At 47.4% G+C, this 26,453-nt stretch overlaps 1 protein-coding gene across 1 annotated transcript in view; it reads left to right on the top strand.

Moving 5' to 3' along the window:
* LOC147121047 (mucin-like protein) overlaps positions 1-26,453 on the top strand; it is a 117,462-nt gene that overhangs the window by 80,419 nt on the left and 10,590 nt on the right. The window contains exons 12-14 of the mRNA XM_085977688.1: positions 1,184-1,204; positions 5,520-5,632; positions 19,515-19,707. Coding sequence (XP_085833814.1) covers positions 1,184-1,204; positions 5,520-5,632; positions 19,515-19,707 — 327 coding nt within the window. The remainder of the gene's footprint in view (positions 1-1,183; positions 1,205-5,519; positions 5,633-19,514; positions 19,708-26,453) is intronic.

Raw genomic sequence — 26,453 nt, forward strand, 5'->3', positions numbered from 1 at the left:
CTGGTGTTGTTGGTGCCGGGGCTCATCTTGATCCAAATCTGAGGTCTAAGGTGAGACAGTATAAGCAGCACCCATGCTGATCTAATAGATGCCAAGTAAAGTGGAGATCAGAAGCCCAATCTCTCCAATGTAGTGAGAGTGACTTGCAATACGGTGAGAGTGGCTTCTGAGGTTGCAGAAATCACCTGCAAACTCCTGAAAGCCAAATCTCTGCATAAAATGGTGTCAGCAAGAGCCTTTTCCTTTGGCAAGGAAGCAGGTGTAAGGTGTCTGTGCTTATGTGCTTTTTCCAGCTGTCACTTAATGAAGTAGCACAATGGCCACTGAGCTCCCACCTCCCCTTCACAGGCAAGGTTCCCGAGGTCTGTGAATCCCATGCGCAACCAGTTAAAGCTGAAACCTCACGTTAAAAAGGTTGTTAAGGGACTGTAAAGGAGTAGTTACCAACCTCAATGATGTCGCCCGCCTCTCCCGAGCGGATCCATGGCACGGCTCGAAATGCGCCCCATTGAAAGGCGGAAGTTGGCGGGTTCCCAACGCGCTGTCAATTTCAGCATTTTTAACTGCTGACCCGTTCCCAAACCTGCCGCTCTACAATGTGAAAATTCTGGCCATTGTCATGCTACGGTTAAGAGTAAAATGCTCGTTCTACAGTGTTAAGATTAGCTTATTTTCTGGCTCTAGCTCCATGGTGGACAAGTGAGCCTTCAATAAGTGAAACAGCACTGGCAGCACAGCACCATTTCTCCTCTCCCAAACCACAAAGCTATGTGATCATTTTGTACCTCTGACGGTGGAAAAGGAGGAAATAGAAGCTTGACTCAAAATGCTTTTCTTTTTGGCTGTGCTAAACAATGCATTTGCAATTGTCCACAAAGGGGGAAAATCAAGCCTATTACTTCAAAAGAATATCACAATAAAAAGTGATAATTGTTAATATTTGGAATAAATAAGTATAATGTAAAGTGAATTTTAAATATATTTCAGAATCTAGCCTGCAGCTTTGCTTTCAGACTAGTTTGGTCATAATTTTGTCACTGAGTATGACTAATGCATTTTTCCTCCCGCTTTAATTTACAACAGAGAAGTCTGACTATTATTACATTTCATATAATGATATAAGTACATTGTTCATTTTTATTTTAGACAATCTTATGATATACGCACTTATTTCTTTTCACAGATGAACCAGTAAGTCCACCAGGTAAGTCCAATCTTAAATTGAATTGCAGGTGGAAGAAGGTTGCTCTTAAAATTCACTGATCACTTTGAATATTTTTGAATACCAGAGCAGTGCTGGTGACACAGTAGCAGAGATAAATGGCTGGAAACACAAATGGTGGTAGTACTCAAACAATCAGTGTCCGCACCTGATCTAAAAATTATGTCTGCACAATTCCTCACAGTGAGCTCCTCAATCTCAGTTGTGTCATTGTAGAGAAGCATCAAGTGGATGCCAAGCACTTCTAAAGGGAAGGAAGAAAAATCAAAAGCATAGTTGCCTGGGGCTGCTCTTGTACCCCTCTATTTAATTTAGGTGGCATAACATCTGACCATGACTGCATCCTTTGCTGATGTTCATACATAACTTTCAGTAAAGGTGCCTTCATAGTGTTTAAGAGCAGGAACCCTTGCTGATTTTTATTCCCCTTATTGGCTGGAGGTTACAGACAAGAAATGTAACACTCTCATCACTGCCCTGACTGAGGTCTACTAACTCAGGACAGACTAGAGATTGAATCTAGCACCTTGTTGGACTGTGTGGCTGAGAAACACACCACACAATGGGCAGGATTTTCACTCAGGAGTCGGGAAGGAGGCGGGACTACAGCTTTCGGGGTTGTAGTCCCGCCTTCATCGAGATGCGGCCAATCCACGCGATTTTAACTTGATTGACCTTGTTGAGCCCGCCCAGCGGGCTCAGCAGGCTAATTAAGGGCCACCCGGCAACAGGTGACGTCACAGACTGAAATTTCATCTGTCACGAGGTTTTGATAGATGAAATATTAGTGTTTGAAAGCTGTTTGAAGCTGTCAAACACTGACAGTCTTACTTCTAACCTAAGTCCTTCTCCACAGACTCAGTTAGAAATCTCTCCTGCACAGAAAGCTGAAGGCTGTCACTTTTGACAGTTCGCAGCCATTCTGCTTTCTGTGCCGGTGAAATGAGGGACTCCCGGGACCTAAAGGAAGGAAGGCTGAAAAGGTAAGAAAAGGTCATTTAAACTTCTTTAATTACTTTAGACACACCAAACACACTTACCTTTGCACTCATGCACACATCACTCACCTGAACACCAACATCTCGACCCCTCCAAGTCCTTCAATCCGACGGCCCACCTCCTCTAACTTGGCGTGGTTTGGAGCCGTCGGGAATCCCACCCTTCAACCTTAAAAATAGGGATTAGGCTAAAAACTGCCTGTTAATTACCTGTTAACAGGCAGTTAATTGGCACTAATCCCTTCCCACCTCGGGTAGGTGGGTCCCAGTGCGGGGCGGGTACCCGCCTCCTTTGAAACTGGCATGGAGGCGGGTTTGGGTGCGGGATGGGGTCAGGACCCCTGATTTCAGGATTTTAACCCCCCACACGCCTCCAATCCCGACTCCACAGCCCAATGAAAATCCTGCCCAATGTATTTACTCACTAACCAACTGGGGAACTTCTAAAAAAATAATACCTTGATTTAAAAATGTACAAATGTTTAACAGTAGTTTTACCAAATATTAGTAAGCAATTTAATAGTAAGGAGCTGGATATGTATTGTAGTTAGTTTGTTGAATACTTGTGATCCTATTAGTGAAGATAGCAGGAATTAATATATGGCAAAAGTTTTCTACAACAATATTAACAACAAAAATTTGAATTTGTATAGTATCTTCAATATAAAAAAGTCCTATGATGCTTCATTGATAGGTGTATGGAAAACGACTGCTAAATAAAGGGAGTGGTTAGGAGGGCTGACCAAAGGCTTGTTGAAGAGATGGGGCTCCAGAAGTTTTTAAAATGAGAGTTGGGAAGTAGAGAGGCAGATCAGGAATTCTAGAGAGTAGGACCCAGGCTACTGAATGTTGTGAGGAGAGGAAGCAGAAAAGGCCAGACTCAAAAGTACAAATTGTTCAATGGGGGATATAGGGCTGGAGGAAATTGCAGAGATAAGATGGGGCGTTCCCACTAAATTTAATGCATTGGGGAACGGAGACAACAGTGTCCCGGATAATGATTGTTTCAGTCTTATATTTCATTATTGCCACTGGATCACTCACTGTGTAATAGACATGTTGATCCTGGATGTTGATGGTAAATATGAAGTTTGTTTGGATGGAATTGGTTTGACAATCCTACAATCATCACTCACAGGAATGCTGTTACTTCGGTGACAAAGATCCAATACCTAGCAGTTAGCTGTCAGAAAAACATTTACCTCAGATAATGGAATCAATTTCAGTAATGTATAGTTAAGATAGCCCCTGTTATAATAAGATTTTATTTTCATCTTAAAAACATCACAGAACTTAATTTTGTTGAGCGCAAAGAGAGTCACAATCAACCTTCTGAAAACCAGCAAGTGTTTTATATTTAATGAAACAATGCATTTTTTATGGCTGCACAGGTTTTTAATGTACAGTATTGATGCTAACAGTATTTTGAAGTATTTCTGACAAGTCTATAAATATTAATGCTACCTTGTCACCAAACCAATTTTTACAATTGTAATTATCTTTTGTTTGAGCCTCACACTCACAGAGTCACATTGTGAGCTACAATATTATTTATATTCTAATTTAAAACATATGCTTAGGGTTTTAATATTCGCGCACTAGAATCTTGTTATTATAAACCTCTCATTTACAACAAGCTGTTTCTCGCACCCTGATGGAACCTCCATTATACACAAGCCTCATTGATCACAATGAAGATTGACTTCATATGTTCTCTTTTTTCTTTAAAGTCTCCCTGTACCATCTATCTTTCCTAGCCAAGGGCTGAACTGGGAATGTGCTCCAGACTTTGGACAATAGCATGCTAGCACCAGCTGCTAAAAGTTAGAAGTATTTCTCCTTCAGATTTTCCCTCCCTCTACATGAAGAAGTCTCTGCTCAGTACCATAACAGCTATAACAATAAATACCACTAACTTACCAGAAATCTGATCCTAACAGGCATGTAGCATTATCTAAACTAATATCATTAACTGAGTTCTAATAGAACTGAGCAATGAGAAGGGGAAATTAGCCCTTTGAGTTGTTGGTCTTCCCTCCGGTACCTAACCCGAGTGGCCTTTCAAAAGATGTAGAGATGTTTCCACTTGTGGGCAAGACCAGAACTAGGGGCCATAAATATAAAATAGTCACTAATAAATGCAATAAGGAATTCAGGAGCAACTTCTTTACCCAGAGAGTGGTTAGAATGTGGAACTCGTGAGTACATGGAGTAGTTGAGTCAAATAGCATAGATGCATTCAAGGGGAAGCTAGATAAGCACATGAGGGAGAATGGAATAGAAGGATATGTTGATGGGGTTAGATGAAGAGGGGTGGGAGGAGGCTGGTGTGGAGCATAAACACCAGCATGGACCTGTTGGGCCAAATGGCCTGTTATTTGCTGTAAATACTTTGTAATTTTAAGTCATTTTGAGGAAATTCTAGGCTATACTTTCCAGCAAGGGTCACTGGTCAGTAATCAGGAGCAGGAACCCTGGCTGATGTTTCTCCTTCCTAGCCCAAAAGCACTAAAGCCAATTGTAACACCCCAACTGATGTCCCAGCAAAGATCAGCTAACTCAGCACTGGTCAGCGACAGAACCTGGGACCTGCTAGTCTGTATGGCTTAGTATTGTGCCAGCTGTGCTTTTACCCACTAAGCCATCAGGAAGCATCTCTTTATCTGTTCACAGCTTCTTTTATATTGCACTTAGTCGGGCACTATGGCTGCTCCTGATATGCAGGGCCAGTGAAGCTAGAAGCTACTGCAGAGTAAATGTGTTTGACTCACATTGCCCATGGCAACTCATGGGTTGCAGGGACACCCATTTTTTATTGGGTCTTCCCAATGGCCAGCCTTAATGAATTCAGCAAGTTTATTCTGGGGTCGCTACCAGCTACACAAGACCTGTGTATTGAGAACCAGCAGCTGTAGCATCCCATTTAACACAATATAAAAGAAAATCAACATTCATTACACATGGCACTTGGTTTGCCTATGTTTGGTATACATACAAGTGCTAACCTGAAATAATAGATCCATTGCTGCTGGCAAGAGCCATGTCTATGTAGCAGAAATAACAAAGTTGGTCCTATAAACCAACAATTGTTCTTTTTCATTTGGAATCTGTGGCTAAGGAAATGTTTCAATTTAAAAGACTGCTCCAAGTATTAGGAAATCCATAAACTGCTGTGTACTACACTGCAATTACATAATAAAATTAAGATTAGTCGCAAGGAAGGTTATTAGATAAGATAAGGAATAATGTTTTATTTCAGTTAAGAACCTTATCCTTATTCTGCAGTTGTAATTTTTTAGGGTGGAATATTTTCAACTGTACCCTTAATTGGAAAAATTTAGAGAAGTCTGAAGAGCTCTTGAATTTTAATAGTTCTTCATTCAAGGAGAATGCCAAGAAATATGCTGACAAGGTAGGATGTGTATTTTGTTCATTGCAATTTATTCTAACACTTCCTATTTGCAAATAAAATATAATTTGCAATGTAATCATACAGTGCATTAAAAATAATTTTGTGTCATGAATTATTTACCAACTGGCCAAATATGCATTATATTTCCTTAATACAATGTGGGGTCATAGAGTCATAGGGGGGAAAAATTTAGTTGTTTGCGCCTCCTGTTAGCGCCTTAAGAGGGCGCTAATGGGGTGCAAAGCAACTAGCGGTCGGGCGTGGCGATGTTTGCGCCGCTCGTGAAATTAACTAGACATTTTGTGGCGGCATTAAACACTACCGCCACGATCTCCTGTGCTGGCAGATCATGACGTCAGCCGAATGCGCAATGCCCCAGTAGCGCCCCGGAACGGATATTGAGTGGCGCCCTCTGCCTTACCGCCTGCCGCTAGCAACGACAGGTTAAGGGGAGCGTTTTGCAGTCAGGAAGGGACTGGGGGACGCTATTTAAAGGCGACTGCTTCCTGCCTTTTTTTGTTGGTGACAATTTTGCACTACGCATTCTGAGAGAGAGAGAGAGAGAGAGAGAGACTTCTGGAGAGATTCAACGCTGTGTGAAGGAGTTTTGGGTACTGAGCAGCACTTTGCAGCTTGGTTTTGATTTGCCCTTCCTTGTAGCGATTTAGAAGAGACTATGGGGGCTGCACTCTGAGCTCTTTCCCTGGGTCTCTCCATTGTTCTTTCCAGCAGATTTGATGTACAGGTCTCTCCAGGCCAAGATTCAAGGCTGCAATGAACAGGGTGTGGATGGAGAGCAAAATCAACCCTCCCCTTTAAGGTAAAAACAGAAAATGCTGGAGAAACTCAGCAGGTCAAGCAGCATCTGTGAAGAGAGAAACAGAGTTAACGTTTCAGGTCGATGACCTTTCGTCAGAACTCCCCTTTAAGAACTGGCCGGCGCCAGTGTGTCTGTGTTCCATTGCTGACTGACATCACATGAGCTTAGCCAGCGCTCTGAAGTAGCGCCTCGCTCCTCGGCCTTTGCACCTTAAGACAGGTGTGGAGCGCCTGATTTAGCGCTCCAATCACCTCCAGGGGCGATAAAAGCCAAGTTTGCCGTCGGAGGCGATAATTAGCGCCAGGCGCTAACTTTTGCGCACGGCCAATAATGGCGCCCCAAACGGGGCGATACTGAATTTTTCCACCATAGAGTCATAGGGCAGGATTTTCATTGGGCCTTGGAGGCGAGATTGGAGGCGTGCGGGGGGTTAAAATCCCAAAATCAGGGGGCACGAACCCATCCCGCCCCCAACCCGCCTCCATGCCAGTTTCAAAGGAGACAGATACCCGACCCGCACTGGGACCCACCTCCCCGAGGCGGGAAGGGGATTAGTGCCAATTAACTGCCTGTTAACAGGTACTTAACAGGCAGTTTTTAGCCTAATCCCTATTTTCATTCTTGGTGTGGGATTCCTGACGGCTCCAAACCACGCCTAGTTAGTGAGGCGGGCCGTCGGGCTGAAGGGCTTGGAGGGGTCGAGATGTCTGGTGTTCAGGTGAGTGATGGCTGCATGAGTGCAGAGGTAAGTGTGTCTGGTGTGTTTAAAGTGTTTAAAGAAGTTTTACTTACCTTTACAGCCTTCCTTCCTTCAGGTCTCGGGAGTCCCTCATCTCACCGGCACAGAAAGCAGAATGGCTGCGAGCTGTCAAAAATTACAGCATTCAGCTTTCTGTTCCAGAGAGATCTCTAAATCATCCTGAGAGGAAGGAATTAACTTGGAGTACAGATTGTCAATGTTTGACAGCTTCAAACAGCTGTCAAACGCTGATATTTCATCTGTCAAAAGGTCTTGACATGAAATATCAATCTGTGACATCACCTGTTGCCGGGTGGCCCTTAATTGGCCTGCTGAGCCCGCTGGGCGGGCTCAACAAGGTCAATCAAGTCTAAATCACGTGGGTTGGCTAGATCTCGATGGAGGCGGGACTACAACCCCGCCTCCTACCCGACTTCTCAATGAAAATCCAGCCCATAGAGTTATACAGCACAGAAAGAGGCCCTTCGGCCCATCGTGTCCGCGCCAGCCATCAAGCCCTGTCTATTCTAATCCCATTTTCCAGCACTTGGTCCATAGCCTTGTATGCTATGGCATTTCAAGTGCTCATCTAAATGCTTCTTGAATGTTGTGAGGGTTCCTGCCTCTACTACCCTTTCAGGCAGTGAGCTCCAGATTCCAACCACCCTCTGGGTGAAAAAGTTTTTCCTCAAATCCCCTCTAAACCTCCTGCCCCTTACCTTGAAACTATGCCCCCTGGTTATTCACCCCTCTACTAAGGGGAAAAGTTCCTTTCTATCTACCCTATCTATGCCCCTCATAATATTGTATACCTCAATCAGGTCCCCCCTCAGCCTTCTCTGCTCTAAGGAAAACAAACCCAGCCTGTCCAGTCTCTCTTCATAGCTGAAGCTCTCCAGCCCAGGTAACATCCTGGTGAATCTCCTCTGCACCCTCTCCAATGCAATCACATCCCTCTTATAGTGTGGCGACCAGAACTGCAGCAATGGCCTAACTAGCGCTTTGTACAGCTCCATCATAACCTCCCTGCTCTTATATTCTATGCCTCGGCTAATGAAGGCAAGTATCCCATATGCCTTTTTAACCACCTTATCTACCTGTCCTGCTGCCTTCAGGGATCCATGTACATGCACACCAACGTCCCTCTGATCCTCTGTCCTTCCTAGGATCCTACCATTCATTGTGTATTCCCTTGCCTTGTTAGTCCTCCCAAAATGCATCACCTCACACTTTTAAGGGTTAAATTCCATTTGCCACTGTTCTGCCCATCTAACCATCCCGTCTATATCGTCCTGTAGCCTGAGGCTTCCCTCCTCGCTATTTACCACTCCACCAATTTTCGTGTCATCTGCAAACTTACTGATCATACCTTCTACATTCATATCTAAATCATTAATGTACACTACAAACAGCAAAGGACCCAGCACCAATCCCTGTGGTACATCACTGGACACAGGCTTCCAGTCACAAAAACAACCTTCGACCATCACCCTCTGCCTCCTGCCACTAAGCCAATTTTGGCTCCAATGTGCCAAATTGCCCTGGATCCCATGGGCTCTTACCTTCTTGACCAGTCTGCCATGTGGGACTTTGTCAAAAGCCTTACTGAAGTCCATGTAGACTACATCAACTGCACTACCCTCATCCACACACCTAGTCACCCCCTCGAAAAATTCAATCAAATTGGTCAGACATGGGGCTGGATTTTCATTGAGGAGGTGTGTAGGAGGCGGGCCTACAACTTTCAGGGTTGTAGTCCCGCCTCCATCGAGTTGTAGCCAACCCACATGATTTTGACTTGATTGACCTTGTTGAGCCCGCCCAGCGGGCTCAGCAGGCCAATTAAGGGCCACCCGGCAACAGGTGACATCACAGATTGATATTTCATCTGTCAAGACCTTTTGACAGATGAAATATCAGCGTTTGACAGCTGTTTGAAGCTGTCAAACACTGACAATCTGTACTCCAACTTAATTTCTTCCTCTCAGGATGATTTAGAGATCTCTCCGGAACAAAAAGCTGAATGCTGCAATTTTTGTCAGATCGCGGCCATTCTGCTTTCTGTGCCGGTGAGATGAGGGACTCCCGAGGCCTGAAGGAAGGAAGGCTGTAAAGGTAAGTAAAACTTCTTTAAACACTTTACACACACCAAACACACTTACCTCTGCACTTATGCACCCATCACTCACCTGAACACCGGACATCTCGACCCCTCCAAGCCCTTCAGCCCGACGGCCCGCCTCACTAACTAGGCGTGGTTTGGAGCCGTCGGGAATCCCACACCAAGAATGAAAATAGGGATTAGGCTAAAAACTGCCTGTTAAGTACCTGTTAACAGGCAGTTAATTGGCACTAATCCCCTTCCTGCCTCGGGGAGGCGGGTCCCAGTGCGGGTCGGGTATTTGCCTCCTTTGAAACTGGCATGGAGGCGGGTTGGGGGCGGGATGGATTCGTGCCCCCCGATTTTGGGATTTTAACCCCCCACACGCCTCCAATCCTGCCTCCACGGCCCAATGAAAATCTTGCCCTTGATCTCCCCCTGACATGCTGAATATCCTTGATTAATCCCTGCCTCTCCAATTGGAGACTAATTCTGTCCCTCAGAATTTTTTCAATAATTTCCCTACCACTGATGTTAGGCTCACTGGCCTGTAATTCCCTGGTTTATCCTTACTGCCCTTCTTGAACACTGATACTACGCTAGCTGTTCTCCAGTCCTCTGGCACCTCCCCTGTGGCCAGAGAGGTTCTGAAAATTTGTGTCAGTGCCTTTGTAATCTCCTCCCTTGCCTCACACAGCTGCCTGGGATACATCCCGTCAGGGCCTGGGGATTTATCCACTTTTAAGCCCGCTAAAACCGTTAGTACCTCCTCCCTCTCAATACTAATTTGTTCAAGTATATCACAATCCCCCTGCCTGATTTCCATGCCTACATCGTCCTTCTCCATAGTGAACACAGATGCAAAATATTCATGTAAAACCTCACCTATATCTTCCGGCTCTACACACAGATTGCCACTTTGGTCCTTAATGGGCCCTACTCTTTCCCTGGTTATCCTCTTGCCCTTAATATACTTATAAAACAACTTAGGATTTTCCTTTATTTTGCCCGCCAGTGTTTTTTCATGCCCCCTCTTCGCTCTCCTAATTTCTTTTTTAAGTACCCCCCTGCACTTTCTATACTCCTCTAGGGCTTCCACTGTTTTTAGTCCATTGTATCTGCCAAAAGCCTCCCTTTTTTTCCTAATCCATTCTTGTATATCCCTTGACATCCAGGGTTCCCTGGGTTTGTTGGTCCCACCCTTGACCTTTACGGGAACATGTTGGCATTGTACTCTCTCTATTTCCCTTCTGAAAGACTCCCACTGCTCTGATGTGGATTTTCCTACAAGTAGCTGATCCCAGTCCACTTTGGCCAGATCCTGCCTTATCATATTAAAATTGGCCTTCTCCCAATTTAGAACCTTTATTTCCGGTCCACCTTTGTCCTTTTCCATGACTACCTTAAATCTCACCGAATTATGGTCACTGTCACCAAAATGCTCTCCTACTGACACTTCTACCACTTGCCCGGCTACATTCCCTAGAATTAGGTCCAGTACTGCCCCCTCTCTTGTAGGACTTTCTACATGCTGGCTCAAAAAGCTCTCCTGGATGCACTTTAAGAATTCCGCACCCTCAAAGCCTTTCACACTCTGACTATCCCAGTTAATATTGGGGAAGTTGAAATCCCCTACTATTATTACCCTATTATTTCTACACTTCTCTGAGATTTGCCTACATATCTGTTCCTCTAACTCCCCCTGACTGTTTGGGGGCCTATAGTACAGTCCCAGCAAAGTGCTTGCCCCCTTTTTGTTTTTAATTTCTACCCATATGGCCTCATTAGAGGAACCTGCTAAGATACCATCCCTTCTTACAGCAGTATTTGACTCCTTGATTAATATTGCGACTCCCCCTCCTCTTTTACACCCCCCTCTGTCTCGCCTGAAGATTCTATACCCCGGAATATTGAGCTGCCAGTCCTGTCCCTCCCTCAACCATGTCTCTGTGATATCAACAATATCATACTCCCATGTGTTCATCAACACCTTCAATTCATCTGCCTTACTCGCAAGACTCCTTGCATTAAAATAAATGCCATCCAGTCTTGCCACACTCCCTTTTGCCGTTACATATTTGCTCTGCCTTCCAGGCTGACTTGTTTTTTCCTCTATATTTGGCTGTGCGTCACCCCCTACTATAGCTCCACTCTGTATCCCATTCCCCTGACAAGTTAGTTTAAACCCCCCCCCCCCAACAGTACTAGCAAACCTCCCCGCAAGGATGTTGGTCCCGTTCCAGTTCAGGTGCAACCCGTCTGACCTATACAGGTCCCACCTTCCCCAGAAGCAGACCCAGTGATCCAGGAAACTAAAGCCCTCCCTCCTGCACCAACTCTTTAGCCACGCATTCATCTGCTCTATCCTCCTATTCCTATACTCACTAGCATGTGGCACCGGGAGTAATCCAGAGATTACAACCTCTGAGGTCCTGCTTTTTAATCTGCAACCTAGCTCCCTAAATTCTTGTTGCAGGACCTCATCCCTCTTTCTACCCATGTCGTTGGTACCAATGTGAACCACAACCTCTGACTGTTCGCCCTCCCCCTTCAGAATGCCCTGCAGCCATTCAGTGACATCCTTGACCCCGGCACCAGGGAGGCAACATACCATCCTGGAGTCATGTCTGCGGCCACAGAAACGTCTATCTGTTCCCCTTACGATAGAATCCCCTATCACTATTGCTCTCCCACTCTGGGTGGAGTGAGAAAATGGCATACAATTTGAATTCCTTTGCTTTACCTGACGAAAAGGAGGTGCATATCCTAGTCATCGTATAAAATGAAAATATTAAGTAATTATGTCCTCCTGCCAGTTCTTGAGTCAAATTCTGTCCTGGTACCAGTTTGCCCAATGACTTACTAGGAACAGCACACATCACCTGGGTGTGGTACTGAGTCGTATGGACCACAAAAGTCTATGCTGAATTACCCTGGGTTCAGCTCGGATGACGGTAGGAAGACTATCATTGGACCCAGCACATTTAGGCTGGGAAAAGAAAAAAAATCAGTCACGGTCCCAGTCCTGGTCACTATCCAGTGTCATGTGTTGGAAAGTTAGCACTTGTAGATATTAGGTGAGGATGTGGGGTGGGGGAGATTTTCTCTGTGCACTATGTATAGCAAAATCATAAAAGTTTCTAAAGAGCGAGTTTATGATTTCACCACACCAATTACACAGAGGAAATCTTTACCTATTGTCAGGCTAAGCTGTGATGCCGCTTATTGTCAAGGCATGCTCGCGAAGAATGGTCACTTGGTGAGGTACCGGAGAGCTGCTGGAATCTGTGGAATCATGAGTCAGCAACATCTTGCACATATATCATCTTAAATGTACAAAACACCCCAAGGCACTTTACAGAGGTATTCGGAAAATCTGACTCCAAGCCAACGAAAGAGAGATTAGGAGGGGAGACCAGAAGCTATTAAAGAGGTAGGCCTAGAAATTCAGTATCGCCATGTTTGGGGCGCTACAGCCGAGCGTTCGCTAAATTTAGCGCCCGGCGCAACTTAGCGTCACATTTGCCGAAATTGAGTTGCATCGCCCCAAGAGGTTGATGCTGCGCTAAAGCAGGCAGTGCACGACTATCATAAGGCTCTAAGCCGGTGAGCCGAGGCGCTACTACCGAGGGCGGGCGCAGCACAGGTGCGGTGAGTTATCGATTGCAGGCAGACACGCTTGCGCCGGTCAGCTCTTAAAGGGGGAGGGTCGATTTGGTTTGCAGCCACGCCCTGCAAACTGGAGCCCTGATTCTAGGCCTGGACAGACCTGCTTCGACAACGTTACGCCCACAACCATGAAGAAGGCCAGGCAGCGAGCGCAGCGCTTCAGTGAGGGTGCCCTGAAGGTTCTGGTTGGCGCAGTGGAGCGCAGGCGACCTATCCTCTTTCCTGACAGTGGCAGGAGGCCGCTGCCCAGCGAATATAGAAAAGCTTGGAGGGAGGTGGCACACAGAGTGACCTCCAGCAGCATGGTCCCTAGGACACCAACGCAATGCAGGAAGAAGTTCAACGACCTCACTCGGGTTGTCAGGGTGAGTACCCTTTCCAGTATCCTCTTCATCCCTGCATGTGCACCTCACTTTATGGCCAAAGGGTCCTGAAAGCCCCAATGCCCAGCCCTCATCCAACACCTATGGGACTCTCATGAAAATCACATGCACATTCGCCACTTGACACACTGTCAGGGCTATTCCACCATGGGAGGCAGTGCAGGCGAGATCAGGGCTTGACACTGTCAGGGCTATTCCACCATGGGAGGCAGTGCAGGCAACATCAGGGCTTGACACTGTCAGGGCTATTCCACCATGGGAGGCAGTGCAGGCAAGATCAGGGCTTCACAATGTACTCAGAACCCGTCCTTTCTCTTGCAGGGCAAGCTGGCCCACAATAGGAGGCAGCAGCAATGGACCGGGGGGGGCCGTCCTGAGCTTAAAGACCTCAGCGACCTGGGGCAGCGAGTGGAGCGGATTATGGCAGGCCGCCTGATTGGCCCCGTCACCACTGGAGATGCCGACCCCATTCTGGACAGCAATGGTAAGGTCATCACCTTTTTGACCTCTCTCTTTCCACTTGTGCCTCACACCAGCATCCTTTGCCACTCTCAAACCAATGCAGTGCATAGCAGCACTCATGCCTCCCTCACTGCCACCCTGTCCTCACACTAAAGCAACTCTTGTGCCTCCCTGCCTTCAGATGCTGATTCGCCAGGTGAGGAGGCGGGCCCTCAAGCTGGCACTGTGAGTGAATCGGAAGGCGAGGAGGAGGAAGAGGAAGCCGAACCATCAGTGCCACCCTCAGCCGAGGCAGCCTATGGCCATGATGGGGACACGTCTTCCCTGGAAGGGAGCAGGGGGGAAGGGTCTTAGGAGGGTGAAGCTCCGGGGCCCAGCGGGCTGCAGCAACGCGGGAGAGGTAGGGAAGCTTGGCAGCCTTCTCCCCGGAGGGTGAGCGCGGCCTCCAGTCCTGCTACAGTGAGCGCAGAGGAGGTGCGGCTCCTTGGTGAAATGGGCGCCCAGGCTGAGCGCAGGCACCTTGAGCTCATGGCTGCAGTGGCAAGGATGCCTGACTCCATAGAGTCACTGGCAAAGAGTGTGCAGGAATTCGGGGCAGCACAGGCCAGGAGTCTGCAGGAATTCGGGGCAGCACAGGCCAGGAGTCTGCAGGACTTCGGGGCAGCACAGGCCAGGAGTCAGCAGGACGTCGCTGCATCACATGCGGCATCCAGCCAAGTGCTTAGTCGTGCCATGCAGTCACTGGCTGGTCTGATGCAGACACAGATCAGGGCCACATGAGCACTAACTGCTACCACCCTTGCTGGATCGGCCAGGAATCGCCGGGGCCCTCGCCACGCCGCAGCAGCCCAGCAGTCTGTGCTTCAGCAGATTGCTCCGCATGCTACAGTGCTGCCCCGTGCGAGTGCCAGTGTGTCGTCCGACCAGGGAGTGCCTGTTCTCTGTCAGGATGGCAGCATTCCTGCTGCCAACACTGTCACTCCTCCACTGCAGCTGCCACCACCCGTAGGACAGACTGCTGCCGCCCAAGCAGAGTTGGAGCAGTCAGCAGCCGGGCCCTCCAGGCCCAGAGCTGGTCCAGGCCAAGGGCATCTGCTGACTCACTATCTGACCCTCAGCAGCCTTCCCCCAGCCTTGCTGCAGCCACTGGGGTCCCATTGCGGAGGAGCTGCAGGGCGGGAAGGGGCCAATCTCGTAAGCGAGGCAGGTCACCCTCGCAGGCCAAAGAGTAGGAGGTGTGGCAAAATGTTGTGTTTGTTTTTCTGAAGGCCGAGGATGTTGTGTTTGTTTCTCTGAAGGCCGAGGCTGTTGTGTTTTTTTCTCTGAAGGCCGAGGATGTTGTGTTTGTTTTTTATGAAGGCCGAGGATCATGGGCATTTTTGTTCAACTGTTTTGTTCATTGTCTCCAGGTTGTGAGAGCCAGTAATGTGTCTGACTGTTTTTTGGGGGGTTTCTCTGTAATTGTTTGTCATGCGGGAAGGGCACAGAGTTTGTTAAATAAAAAATTGTCTTTATTCAGATTGTGCATGTTTGCACTTTGAACTATTTGTTGCCTTGATTGCCTCAGGGTTTGCGGAGCGGCTCCATTCATGTTCTTTCAATGGGCCAAGCCATTCCCTGAGAGGGGGCCTAGAACCGACTTGCAATAAGCCGCTGACGGACGGCCCTTGCACTTTGTGCCTCCCTCCCGTCTTGGCGCTCCTCCTCCTCCTCCTCCTCCTCCACTGGTTGCCCTCCAATGTCTGCTGGCAGTGGCTGAGTCCTGAGGATAGCCAGGTTGTGCAGCATGCAGCACACTACAACGAAATGGGAGACTCGCTTAGGCGAGTACTGTAGGGCTCCCCCGGAATGGTCCAGACAGCGGAACTGTTGCTTGAGCACGCCGATTGTGTGCTCAATTATGTTCCTGGTCGCTTGATGGCTGTCATTGTATCGTTCTTCAGCAGGGGTGGTGGGCGCACGGAGCATGGTCATTAGCCAGGTGCACAAAGAATAGCCCTTGTCCCCGAGAAGCCAGCCTCCTGGGTGAGCCGGGGCTTCGAAAATGTCTGCCACAGAAGTCTGGCGCAGGATGAAGGCGTCGTGGCTGCTGCCTGGAAAGCGGGCATTGACAGCTAGTATGAGCTGCCTGTGGTCACACACCAACTGCACGTTCAGCGAATGGTACCCCTTCCGGTTGCGGTAATCCTCGGCATTCTCTAGAGGCGCCCGCAAAGCCACATGCGTGCAATCAATGGTGCCCTGGACCATGGGGAAGCCCCCTATTCTCGCAAATCCCATTGCACGCTCTTGCTGCTTGTCCCGGGTCATGGGGAAGGAAATGTACTGATGTCTCCTTCTGAAGAGGGCATTCGTGACCTGGCGGATGCAGCACTGCACCGCGAACTGGGAGACATTGGCAATGTCCCCAGTAGCGGATTGGAAGGAGTCGGTGGCATAGAAGTTGAGAGCCACTGTCACCTTCACTGCCACCGACAGAGACGTCCTGCTCCTCAGCTGAGGCTGCAGATCTCTCTGAAGCAGGTGGCAGATCTCAGTGACCACCTCCCTTCTGAATCGAAGCCTCTGAATGCACTGCTCCTCAGACATGTTGAGGTATGAGAACTGCTGGCGGTATACCCTGGGAGGGTAAGGCCTCCTGTGCCGACGCCTGTTGGCCCTTCTCCGTCTGGCCATGATTGGCACTCTCTCTCGGCGTCTCTGAGCCCTTTCAATGCAATGCAGAAACCCAACATAGAAACATAGAAGATAGGAGCAGGAGTAGGCCATTCGGCCCTTCGAGCCTGCTCCGCCATTCAATGAGATCATGGCTGATCATCCAAATTCAGTACCCTGTCCCTGCCTTCTCCCCATATCCCTTGATCCCTTTAGCCTCAAGAAATATATCCAACTCATTCTTGAATATATTTAATGAACTGGCCTCCACCGCCCTCTGTGGCAGAGAATTCCACAGGTTCACCACTCTCTGGGTGAAGAAATCCCTCCTCATTTCAGTCCTAAATGGCTTACCCCTTATCCTTAGACTATGACCCCTGGTTCTGGACTCCCCGGCCATCAGAAACATCCTTTCTGCATCTAGTCTGTCCAGACCTGACAGAATTTTATAGGTTTCGATGAGATCCCCTCTCAATCTTCTAAACTCCAGTGAGTATAAGCCCAATTGACACTATCTCTCCTCGTACGTCATTCCTGCCATCCCAGGTATCAGCCTGGTGAATCTTCGCTGCACTCCCTCCATGGCAAGAACGTCCTTCCTCAGGTAAGGTGACCAAAACTGCACACAATACTCAAGGTGCGGTCTCACCAAGGCCCTGTACAACTGCAGCAAGACATCCTTGTTCTTGTACTCGAACCCTCTTGCTACGAAGGCCAACATACCATTTGCCTTCTTAACCGCCTGCTGCACCTGCATGCTTACCTTCAGCGACTGGTGCACAAGAACACCCAGGTCTCTTTGCACTTCCCCTTCTCCCAATCTATTGCCATTCAAATAATAATCTGCCTTCCTGTTTTTGCCACCAAAGTGGATAACCTCACATTTATCCACATTATAGTGCATTTGCCATGTTTCTGCCCAATCACCCAACCTGTCCAAATCGTACTGGAGTTTCATGACATCCTCCTCACAGCATACCCTCCCACCCAGCTTTGTGTCGTCTGCAAATTTGGAGCTATTACATCCAATTCCCTCGTCCAGATCATTAATATATATTGTGAACAGCTGGGGTCCTAGGACCGATCCTTGCGGTACCCCACTAGTCACTGCCTGCCACTCGGAAAATGACCCGTTTATTCCAACTCTTTGCTTTCTGTCCGCCAACCAGCTCTCTATCCAAGTCAATACCTTGCCCCCAATCCCATGTGCCTTAATTTTGCACGCTAACCTCTTATGCGGGACCTTATCGAAAGCCTTCTGAAAGTCCAAATACACCACATCCACTGGTTCTCCCTTATCTATTCTACCAGTTACATCCTCAAAAAATTCCAGTAGATTAGTCAAGCATGATTTACCTTTTGTAAATCCATGTTGACTTTGTCCGATCCTGTCACTGCTTTCCAAGTGCTCTGCTATTACAACTTTTATAATGGGCCCTAGCATTTTTTCCACTACCGATGTCAGGCTTACCGGTCTATAATTCCCCGCTTTTTCTCTGCCACCTTTTTTGAATAGTGGGGTAACATTAGCTACCCTCCAATCCATGGGTACTGTTTCCACCCATTGCAGCCCCCATTATATGTGGCCACTCAAGGCTATGGCACTGAAAAATCAATGCAACTGCAAAGCTCTGGGCTGAAGCCAGAAGTACCCGTGCGAGCGCTGAGTCAAAGCAGAAATCTCTCTCCCTTTGTCTCTTTCCAAATCTCTCTCTCTCTCACAGAAGGAGTGGAACAAAATGGCTGCCACAAAGAATGCAGGAAGAGTCCCCTTTAAAAAGCGCCCCCCCCAGCTCCACAGCGACTGGGAACCGTTCCACTCAACCAGTCGCTGTGAGCACCAGGTGGAAAGAAGGGGGGTGCCACTGAAGTTCCGGTTCGGGGCGCACCAAGGGCGTTGCACCATGAAATGACGTCAGGATCTGTGCGCGCAGCTGAGCGGGCGTTGCGGTTTTGCGCTGCCGCTAAGTCTTCACTCAAGTTCGCGAGAGGCGCAGATCGCGCCGTGCCCGGGCGCCAGCCGCTTCGCGCCCCACTTATCGCCCTCTTAAGGCGCTAGCGGCTGGCACTACCAACTGAATTTCTAGGCCGTGGATTTTAAGGAGGGTGTTAAAGAGGGAGAGGGAAGTGTAGAGACAGAGGAGTGTAAAGGGAGAATTTCAGAGAAGCAGCTGAAAGCACAGTTGTAAATTGTGGAGCAAAGAAAGGAGAGATAGAGTCGGTGGCAAGACTATGGAGTTTGTGGCAGGAGCCGAAGACATTGATATTGGTCTTTCCAGTATTTAGCTGAAGGAAGTTATGGCTCATCTAAGATTGGATGCCGGACAAGCAATCTGACAGCTCAGAGGGAGCGGAGGGGTGAGAGAGATGGTAGAACGATAGAGCTGGGTGTCATCATTGTACATGTGAAAGTTGACCCGATCTGTGGATAATATTGCCAAGCAATAGCATGTAGATGAGGAAGAGGAGAGGGCCAAGAATAGATCCTTAAGGGACACCATTGGTGTTGGTGTGGGATGGGAAGAGAAGCCATTACTAGAAATGCTCTGCAACAATACAATAGCAAAATACTGTGGATGCTGGAAATCTGAAATAACAACAGAAAATGCTGGAAACACTCAGCAGGTCAGGCAGCATCCATGGAGAATGAGAAATGCTCTGGCTATGATTGGATAAATAAGAGTGGAACCATGTAGGGGAGTCCACTGGAGCTAGACACTGGAGAAGAGGCATTGGAGGAGGATTATGTGGTCACCCTTGTTGAAGGCAGTAGAGAGACCTGGGCATTCCCCCGCCCCTCCTCCCCCACCCACTGTGAATGAGAGGAGACCTTGTAGAGATATGGAAGATAATAAGGGGTCGAGGATGGGCAGGGATCAGGCACTATGGTCATAATTACAGAGAATGTCATTTGCGATTCTGGTTAAGGCAGTCAGCAGCTTCAGAAAAGGTGGGAGAAAATATGCCAAAATTATCCAAAAATAATACTATTGGTTACATGAGAAACTTTGTCATTGTTTAAACTTCATTATAATTTTTGTTTACATTTACAGCTTAATAATATTCTGACCCTAGGATTTGAGAATAAATTCTACAATCTTAGTTTAAAGTCATTCCCAGGTGGGGGTCCTTCAGCCGAATACCGAGTGAATGTTTCTAGTGACACACCTCATTGGTTTGTTCGGGACTTCTTGATTCAAGTTGCCGAGCACTATGGAGTTGATCCATCACCTGTTTCAGTAGAAGGTACATTTTTAGCTGTTTTATCAAAGCAAAATGTCTTCTTTGTTCTTTTTAATTCTATTTAAATGAATGCAAGGAATGGATACTTCCGTCTGATAAAGGAGCTTGGAGTAAATCACTTTTCTTTTTCCACATTTAATCAGTGAATCAAGTTAATCCATACCAGGGTCAGGTTATAGAACACTTTCCATATTTTGCATCAATTTTTCCAGGTCAGGCAAAGCAATGGATGGACGTTCCACCTGTTTGTTCCTTCAGACTCCCTCTGCTAGTTCACGGTCAGTAATTTAGAACGAACTTGCATTTATATGGCTGATTTCACAACCTCAGGACATCCCAAAACCAACCAGCCTATGCACCCCCTCCTTTCCACCCATCATGGCAGCCAGGCACCAGAGTTCCCAGTACATTGGGCAGGCAAACACCCAATATGACCCTATACTGGCATGGGCACTTGCCAGCCCCATGCAAATGAGATGTCTTCCCACTGACTCCTCATACTCCAGTGGAGTGAGTGCTGGAGGGCACCAGCAGTCGTGACCCCGATGTATTTTTGGGGTCAAGTTGGCAATCCAACTATGATGCATAGGAGAAGAAAATAGAGGGCTGATTTAACAGTAGGATGCAGAGCTGGTGCACCCAGAAATGTACAACTGCATCTAGCATCAGAAGCATGCACAGCAAAAGCTTGTGAGGTCCGCTCATTTAAATAATTATTCAGCATGAACTGGACAATCATGCTGGGGCAAGCAAGCAGCAGATTGAAAGAGCTACTGCTATGCCTTAAAGGAGCAGGTACAATTTTAGCAGTGTAGGTTTGCAACAGGAAAAATTGTATGGACTACACGGAAACAAATGGCTAAGGGCAGTGCAAGGTTCCCAGGGAGGAGAGAGGATTGACTCCTTTACAGAGAGCACATTAGAGTTGATGCTGAGAAAGGTTCCGCAAAGGACGTTTACCGTCTTTGGATCGGAAGGGCATCTTCTTCAGATGTCTACAGTCCAGTGTCTGAGAAAAGATAATGGAGCAAGCAAATGTCATTTCACATGTGAGGAAGTCATTGGCACAAATGAGCAAAGCGTTTACGATATTGAGGAAGTTTGCCAAGGTAAGTGTACCCTAAATATGTTATGTCAAATGTAATGTCATGGCTACAACACACATTTTCTTTCAACCAGCTGCATCTTGGCTTTGAACACATGATGATTTTTAGGAACTTTCCTCAATCACAAGGTAGCCCATATTCATGTATGGCACACCTTCCAGCTTCCATGGAAACCTGACAATGTGGCTCACTTATGAAAACATAGGCCAATAATGTTTCCATCAATAGCCACTGGTATGCTGCATGCTCATTGGCTTATATTTTGTGAAACAGGGTGGCCATTTACAAAGCATTTACAAATTCAGTTAATTAAATAAATTTGGAATAAAAAGCTAGTATCAGTAATGGTAACCATGAAACTGTCGGATTTTTGTAAAAACCCATCTGGTTCACGAATGTCACTAATGTCCTTTAGGGAAGGAAATCTGCCATCCTTACCTGGTCTGGCCTATATGTGACTCCAGACCCACAGCAATGTGGTTGACTCTTAACTGCCCTCTGAAATGGCCTAGCAAGCCACTCAGTTGTAATTAACCACCACGAAACATAATAAGAATGAAACCAGATGGACCACCTGGCATCGAACTCGGCACCGGCTACGGACACGGCAACGGCACACCTGGCCCAGTTGACCCTGCAAAGTCCTCCTCACCAACATCTGGGGACTTGTGCCAAAATTGGGAGAGCTGTCCCACAGATTAGTCAAGCAACAGCCTGACATAGTCATACTCACAGAATCATACCTTTCAGCCAATGTCCCAAACTCCTCCATCACCATCCCTGGGTATGTCCTGTCCCACCAGCAGGACAGACCCACCAGGGGTGGTGACACAGTGGTATACAGTCGGGAAGGAGTGGCCCTGGGAGTCCTCAACATTGATTCCGGACCCCATGAAGTCTCATGGCTTCAGGTCAAGCATGGGCAAGGAAACCTCCTGCTGATTACCACCTACCGCCCTCCCTCAGCTGATGAATCAATATGTTCCTCCATGTTGAACACCACTTGGAAGAAGCACTGAGAGTAGCAAGGGCACAAAATGTACTCTGAGTGGGGGACTTTAATGTCCCTCACCAAGAGTGGCTCGGTGGTAGCACCACTACTGACTGAGCTGGCTGAGTCCTGAAGGACATAACTGCCAGTCTGAGCCTGCGACAGGTGGTGAGAGAACCAACACGAGGGAAAAACTTACTTGACCTCGTCCTCACCAATCTACCTGTCGCAGATGCATCTGTCCATGCCAGTATTGGTAGCACTGACCACCGCACAGTCATTGTGGAGACGAAGTCCCGTCTTCACACTGAGGACACCCTCCATCGTGTTATGTGGCACTACCACCGTGCTAAATGGGATAGATTCAGAACAGATCTAACAGCTCAAGACTGGGCATCCATGAGGCACTGTGGGCCATCAGCAGCAGCAGAATTGTATTTCAGCACAATCTGTAACCTCATGGCCCGGCTTATCCCTCACTCTATTACCAAGCCAAGGGACCAACTCTGGTTCAATAAGAAATGTAGAAGAGCATGCCAGGAGCAGCACCAGGTGTACCTAAAAATGAGGTGTCAACCTGGGGAAGCTGCAACACAGGACTACATGCATGCTAAAAAGCTCTGCAGTCCTGCCATATCCAGTCATGAACGGTGGTGGACCATTAAACAACTAATGGGAGGAGGAGGCTCCACGAATATCCCCATCCTCAATGATGGTGGAGCCCAGCACGTGAGTGCAAAAGACAAGGCTGAAGCATTTGCAACCATCTTCAACCAGAAGTGCCGAATGGATGATCCATATCGGCCTACTCCTGAGGTCCCCAACATCACAGAAGCCAGTCTTCAGCCAATTCAATTCACTCCATGTGATATCAAGAAACGGCTGAGTGCACTGGATACAGCAGAGGCTGTGGGCCCCGGCAACATCCCGGCTATCGTGCTGAAGACTTGTGCTCCAGAACTAGCCGCGCCTCTAGCCATGCTGTTCCAGTACAGCTACAACACTGGCATCTATCCGACAATGTGGAAAACTGCCCAGGTATGTCCTGTCCACAAAAAGCAGGACAAATCCAACCCGGTCAATTACCGCCCCATCAGTCTACTCTCAATCATCAGCAAAGTGATGGACGGTGTCATCGACAGTGCTATCAAGCGGCACTTACTCACCAAAAACCTGCTCACTGATGCCCAGTTTGGGTTCCGCCAAGACCACTCGGCTCCTGACCTCATTACAGCCTTGGTTCAAACATGGACAAAGGAGCTGAATTCCAGAGGTGAGGTGAGAGTGACTGCCCTTGACATCAAGGCAGCATTTGACCGGGTGTGGCATCAAGGAGCCCTAGTAAAACTGAAGTCAATGGGAATCGGGGGGAAAACGCTCCACTGGCTGGAGTCATACCTAGCACAAAGGAAGATGGTTGTGGTGGTTGAAGGTCAATCATCACAGCCCAGGACATCGCTGCAGGAGTTCCTCAGGGCAGTGTTCTAGGCCCAACCATCTTCAGCTGCTTCATCAATGACCTTCCCTCCAACATAAGGTCAGAAATGGGGATGTTCGCTGATGACTGCACAGTGTTCAGCGCCATTCACAACTCCTCACATAATGAAACAGTCCATGCCCGCATGCAACAAGACCTGGACGACGTTCAGGCTTGGGCTGATAAGTGGCAGGTAACATTCGTGCCACACAAGTGCCAGGCAATGACTATCTCCAACAAGCGAGAGTCTAATACCTCCCCTTGACATTCAATGGCATTACCATCACCGAATCCCCCACCATCAACATCCTGGGGGTCACCATTGACTAGAAACTTAACTGGACCAGCCACATAAATACTGTGGCATCAAGAGCAGGTCAGAGGCTAGGTATTCTATGGCGAGTATCTCACCTCCTGACTCCCCAAAGCCTTTCCACCATCTACAAGGCACAAGTAAGGAGTGTGATGGAATACTCACTAGTTGCCTGGATGAGTGCAGCTCCAACAAAACTCAAGAAGCTCAACACCATCCAGGACAAAGCAGCCCGCTTGATTGGCACCCCATCCACCACCTTAAATATTCACTCCCTCCACCACTGGCGTACCGTGGCTGCAGTGTGTACTATCTACAAGATGCACTGCAGCAACTCGCCAAGACTTCTTCAGCAGCACCTCCCAAACTCGCGACCTCTTCCACCTAGAAGGACAAGCGCAGCAGGCACATGGGTACACCACCACCTCCAAGTTCCCCTCCAAGTCACACACCATCCTGACTTAGAAGTATATCACCGATCCTTCATCGTCGCTGGGTCAAAATCCTGGAACTCCCTACCTAACAGCACTGTAGGAGTACCTTCACCACACGGACTGCAGCGGTTCAAGAAGGCGGCTCACCATCACCTTCTCAAGGGCAATTAGGGATGGGCAATAAATGCTGGCCTTGCCAGCGATGCCCACATCCCATAAACAAATTAAAAAAAAGCAATGTCAGGGAATCCTACATTTCCAGGCTAGTACCATCACTGCTGCTGTTTCTTCCTTCCCCTAATCTTTCACACACTCAATCAGTGTCATAACAGAAATCACAATTGTGTTTACATAAAAAGTATTTTATTTTAATCAGCCAAGTGTCTGACATGCGCAGAAACTCATTACCAACCTTAAGTGCCTTCAAACCAAAATAATGAGAAATCAAAACAGGTAGAGTTTTTGTTTGCCCAATATGTAGTGCACATGGTCTAGTTTTCTAAACCCAGGTAACTTCAGCAAATGATGCCAAGAGCCAAAGCTAATGAACCATCAAATGTGCTGGGTTATTTCTTGCGTTTAATCTCCTAAAATTGTGCAGTTTACCAGAGCAGCTTACTGATAAGTCTCCCACTCTTTGTCCAGCAAGAGCCATTCTAAAGATGAGTACATTAGCTTGCAGTGTCATCTAAAGTTAGTATCACAGAATGATACAATACAGAAGGAGGCCTTTCGGACCATTGCGTCCGTGCTGGTTCTTTGAAAGAGTTATCCAGTTAGTCCCACTCCCTCGCTCTTTCCCCATGGCCCTGTAATTTTTTCTCTTCAAGTATTTATTCAATTCCCTTTTGAAAGTTACTATTGAATCTGCTTCCACTAACCTTTCAGGCAGTGCATTCCAGATCACAACAACTCGCTGCGTAAAAAAAAATCCTTATGTCGCCTCTAGTTCTTTTGCCTATCACCTTAACTCTGTAACCTTTGGTTGCCGACCCTTATGCCACTGGAAACAGTTTCTCCTTATTTACTCTATCAAAACCGTTCATGATTTTGAACATCTCTATCAAGTCTCCTCTTAACCTTCTCTGCTCCAAGAAGAACAACCCAAGCTTCTCCACATAACTGAAGTCCCTCATCCCTGGCACCATTCTAGTAAATTTCTTTGGCACCCTAGACATCCTTCCTAAGGTATGGTGCCCAGAATCAAACACAATACTCCAGCTGAGGCCTAACCAGTGTTTTATAAAGGATTAGCATAACTTCCCTGCTTTTGTACTCTAGCCTCTATTAATAAAGCCAAGGATCCCATATGCTTTTTAAACAGTCTTCTCAATTTGTCCTGCCACTTTCAAATATTTGTGTACATACAACCCCAGCTCTCTCTGTTCCTTCACCCTCTTTAAAATTGTACCATTTAGTTTATATTGCCTCTCCTCATTCTTCTTACCAAAATGTATCACTTCACACTTCTCTGCATTAAATTCCATCCGCCATTTCACCAGTCAGTCTACATCCTCCAGAAGTCTGTTACTATCCTCCTTGTTGTTTATTACATTTCCACATCTCATATCATCTGCAAACTGTGAAATTATGCCCTGTATACCCAAGTCCATTTCATTAATATATATGAGAAAAGAACAGTGGTCCTTGTTGGATCCGTGGTTCAGTGGATAAATAATCACACGGATGCTGTACATTAACAAATAACAGGTCTTTACTGGAGGAGGGTAATCTCTAGACTGGGGGTACAGAGGCATGCGCAAAGCTTATATACCGGTGTGGTCACTGCCGGTACTACAGTATACAGGAGCTGTAAAAAGTAGTTCTGACTTAAAGGCACATACATTACAATTCCTCCCCTTTTAGATTATTAATACCCCCTTAATATTCAAATAACAATTACATTTTTACATGTACATTAAATAACAAAAGTCCATTTATAGATTCAGTCTTTGGGGCGGCTTCCTGACCCTTTCGGGATAGAGCCTTTCCAGAGGTTCTTGTTCTTGGTGCAGAGGCGATTCTGACCCCTTTTCATCGGCTAGTTCATCGGGTTCCACTGCTACTGGGTCTGAAGTAGATGCTACCGGTATGTCGGGTTCATCCCCAGGTACTCGAGACATGGGGTTGACGCGTTCCTGTGACGCTAAGATCTGATCGACGTGGCGTCTCACAATGTTCTCCCCGACATCCACTGTGTACATTAATGGCCCCTGCCTTGTACATATCGTTCCGGGCTGCCACTTCTCTGTTCGATAGTCACGGGCCAAGACTGGTTGCCCTACAGTGAAGCTCCTTGTCGGCTTCTCATTGATGTGCTGGAATTGTTTGTCCTCAACATTTCTTCGCACATTTGGTCTGAGCAAGTCCAGACGAGATCTCAACCTTCGGTTAAAGAACATCATGGCCGGGGTCTGGTTGGTAACTG

The sequence above is a fragment of the Somniosus microcephalus genome, chromosome 3 (genome assembly GCF_052327205.1).
Source record: "Somniosus microcephalus isolate GS21.2 chromosome 3, FLI_Smic_1.0, whole genome shotgun sequence".
Lineage (NCBI taxonomy): Eukaryota > Metazoa > Chordata > Chondrichthyes > Squaliformes > Somniosidae > Somniosus > Somniosus microcephalus.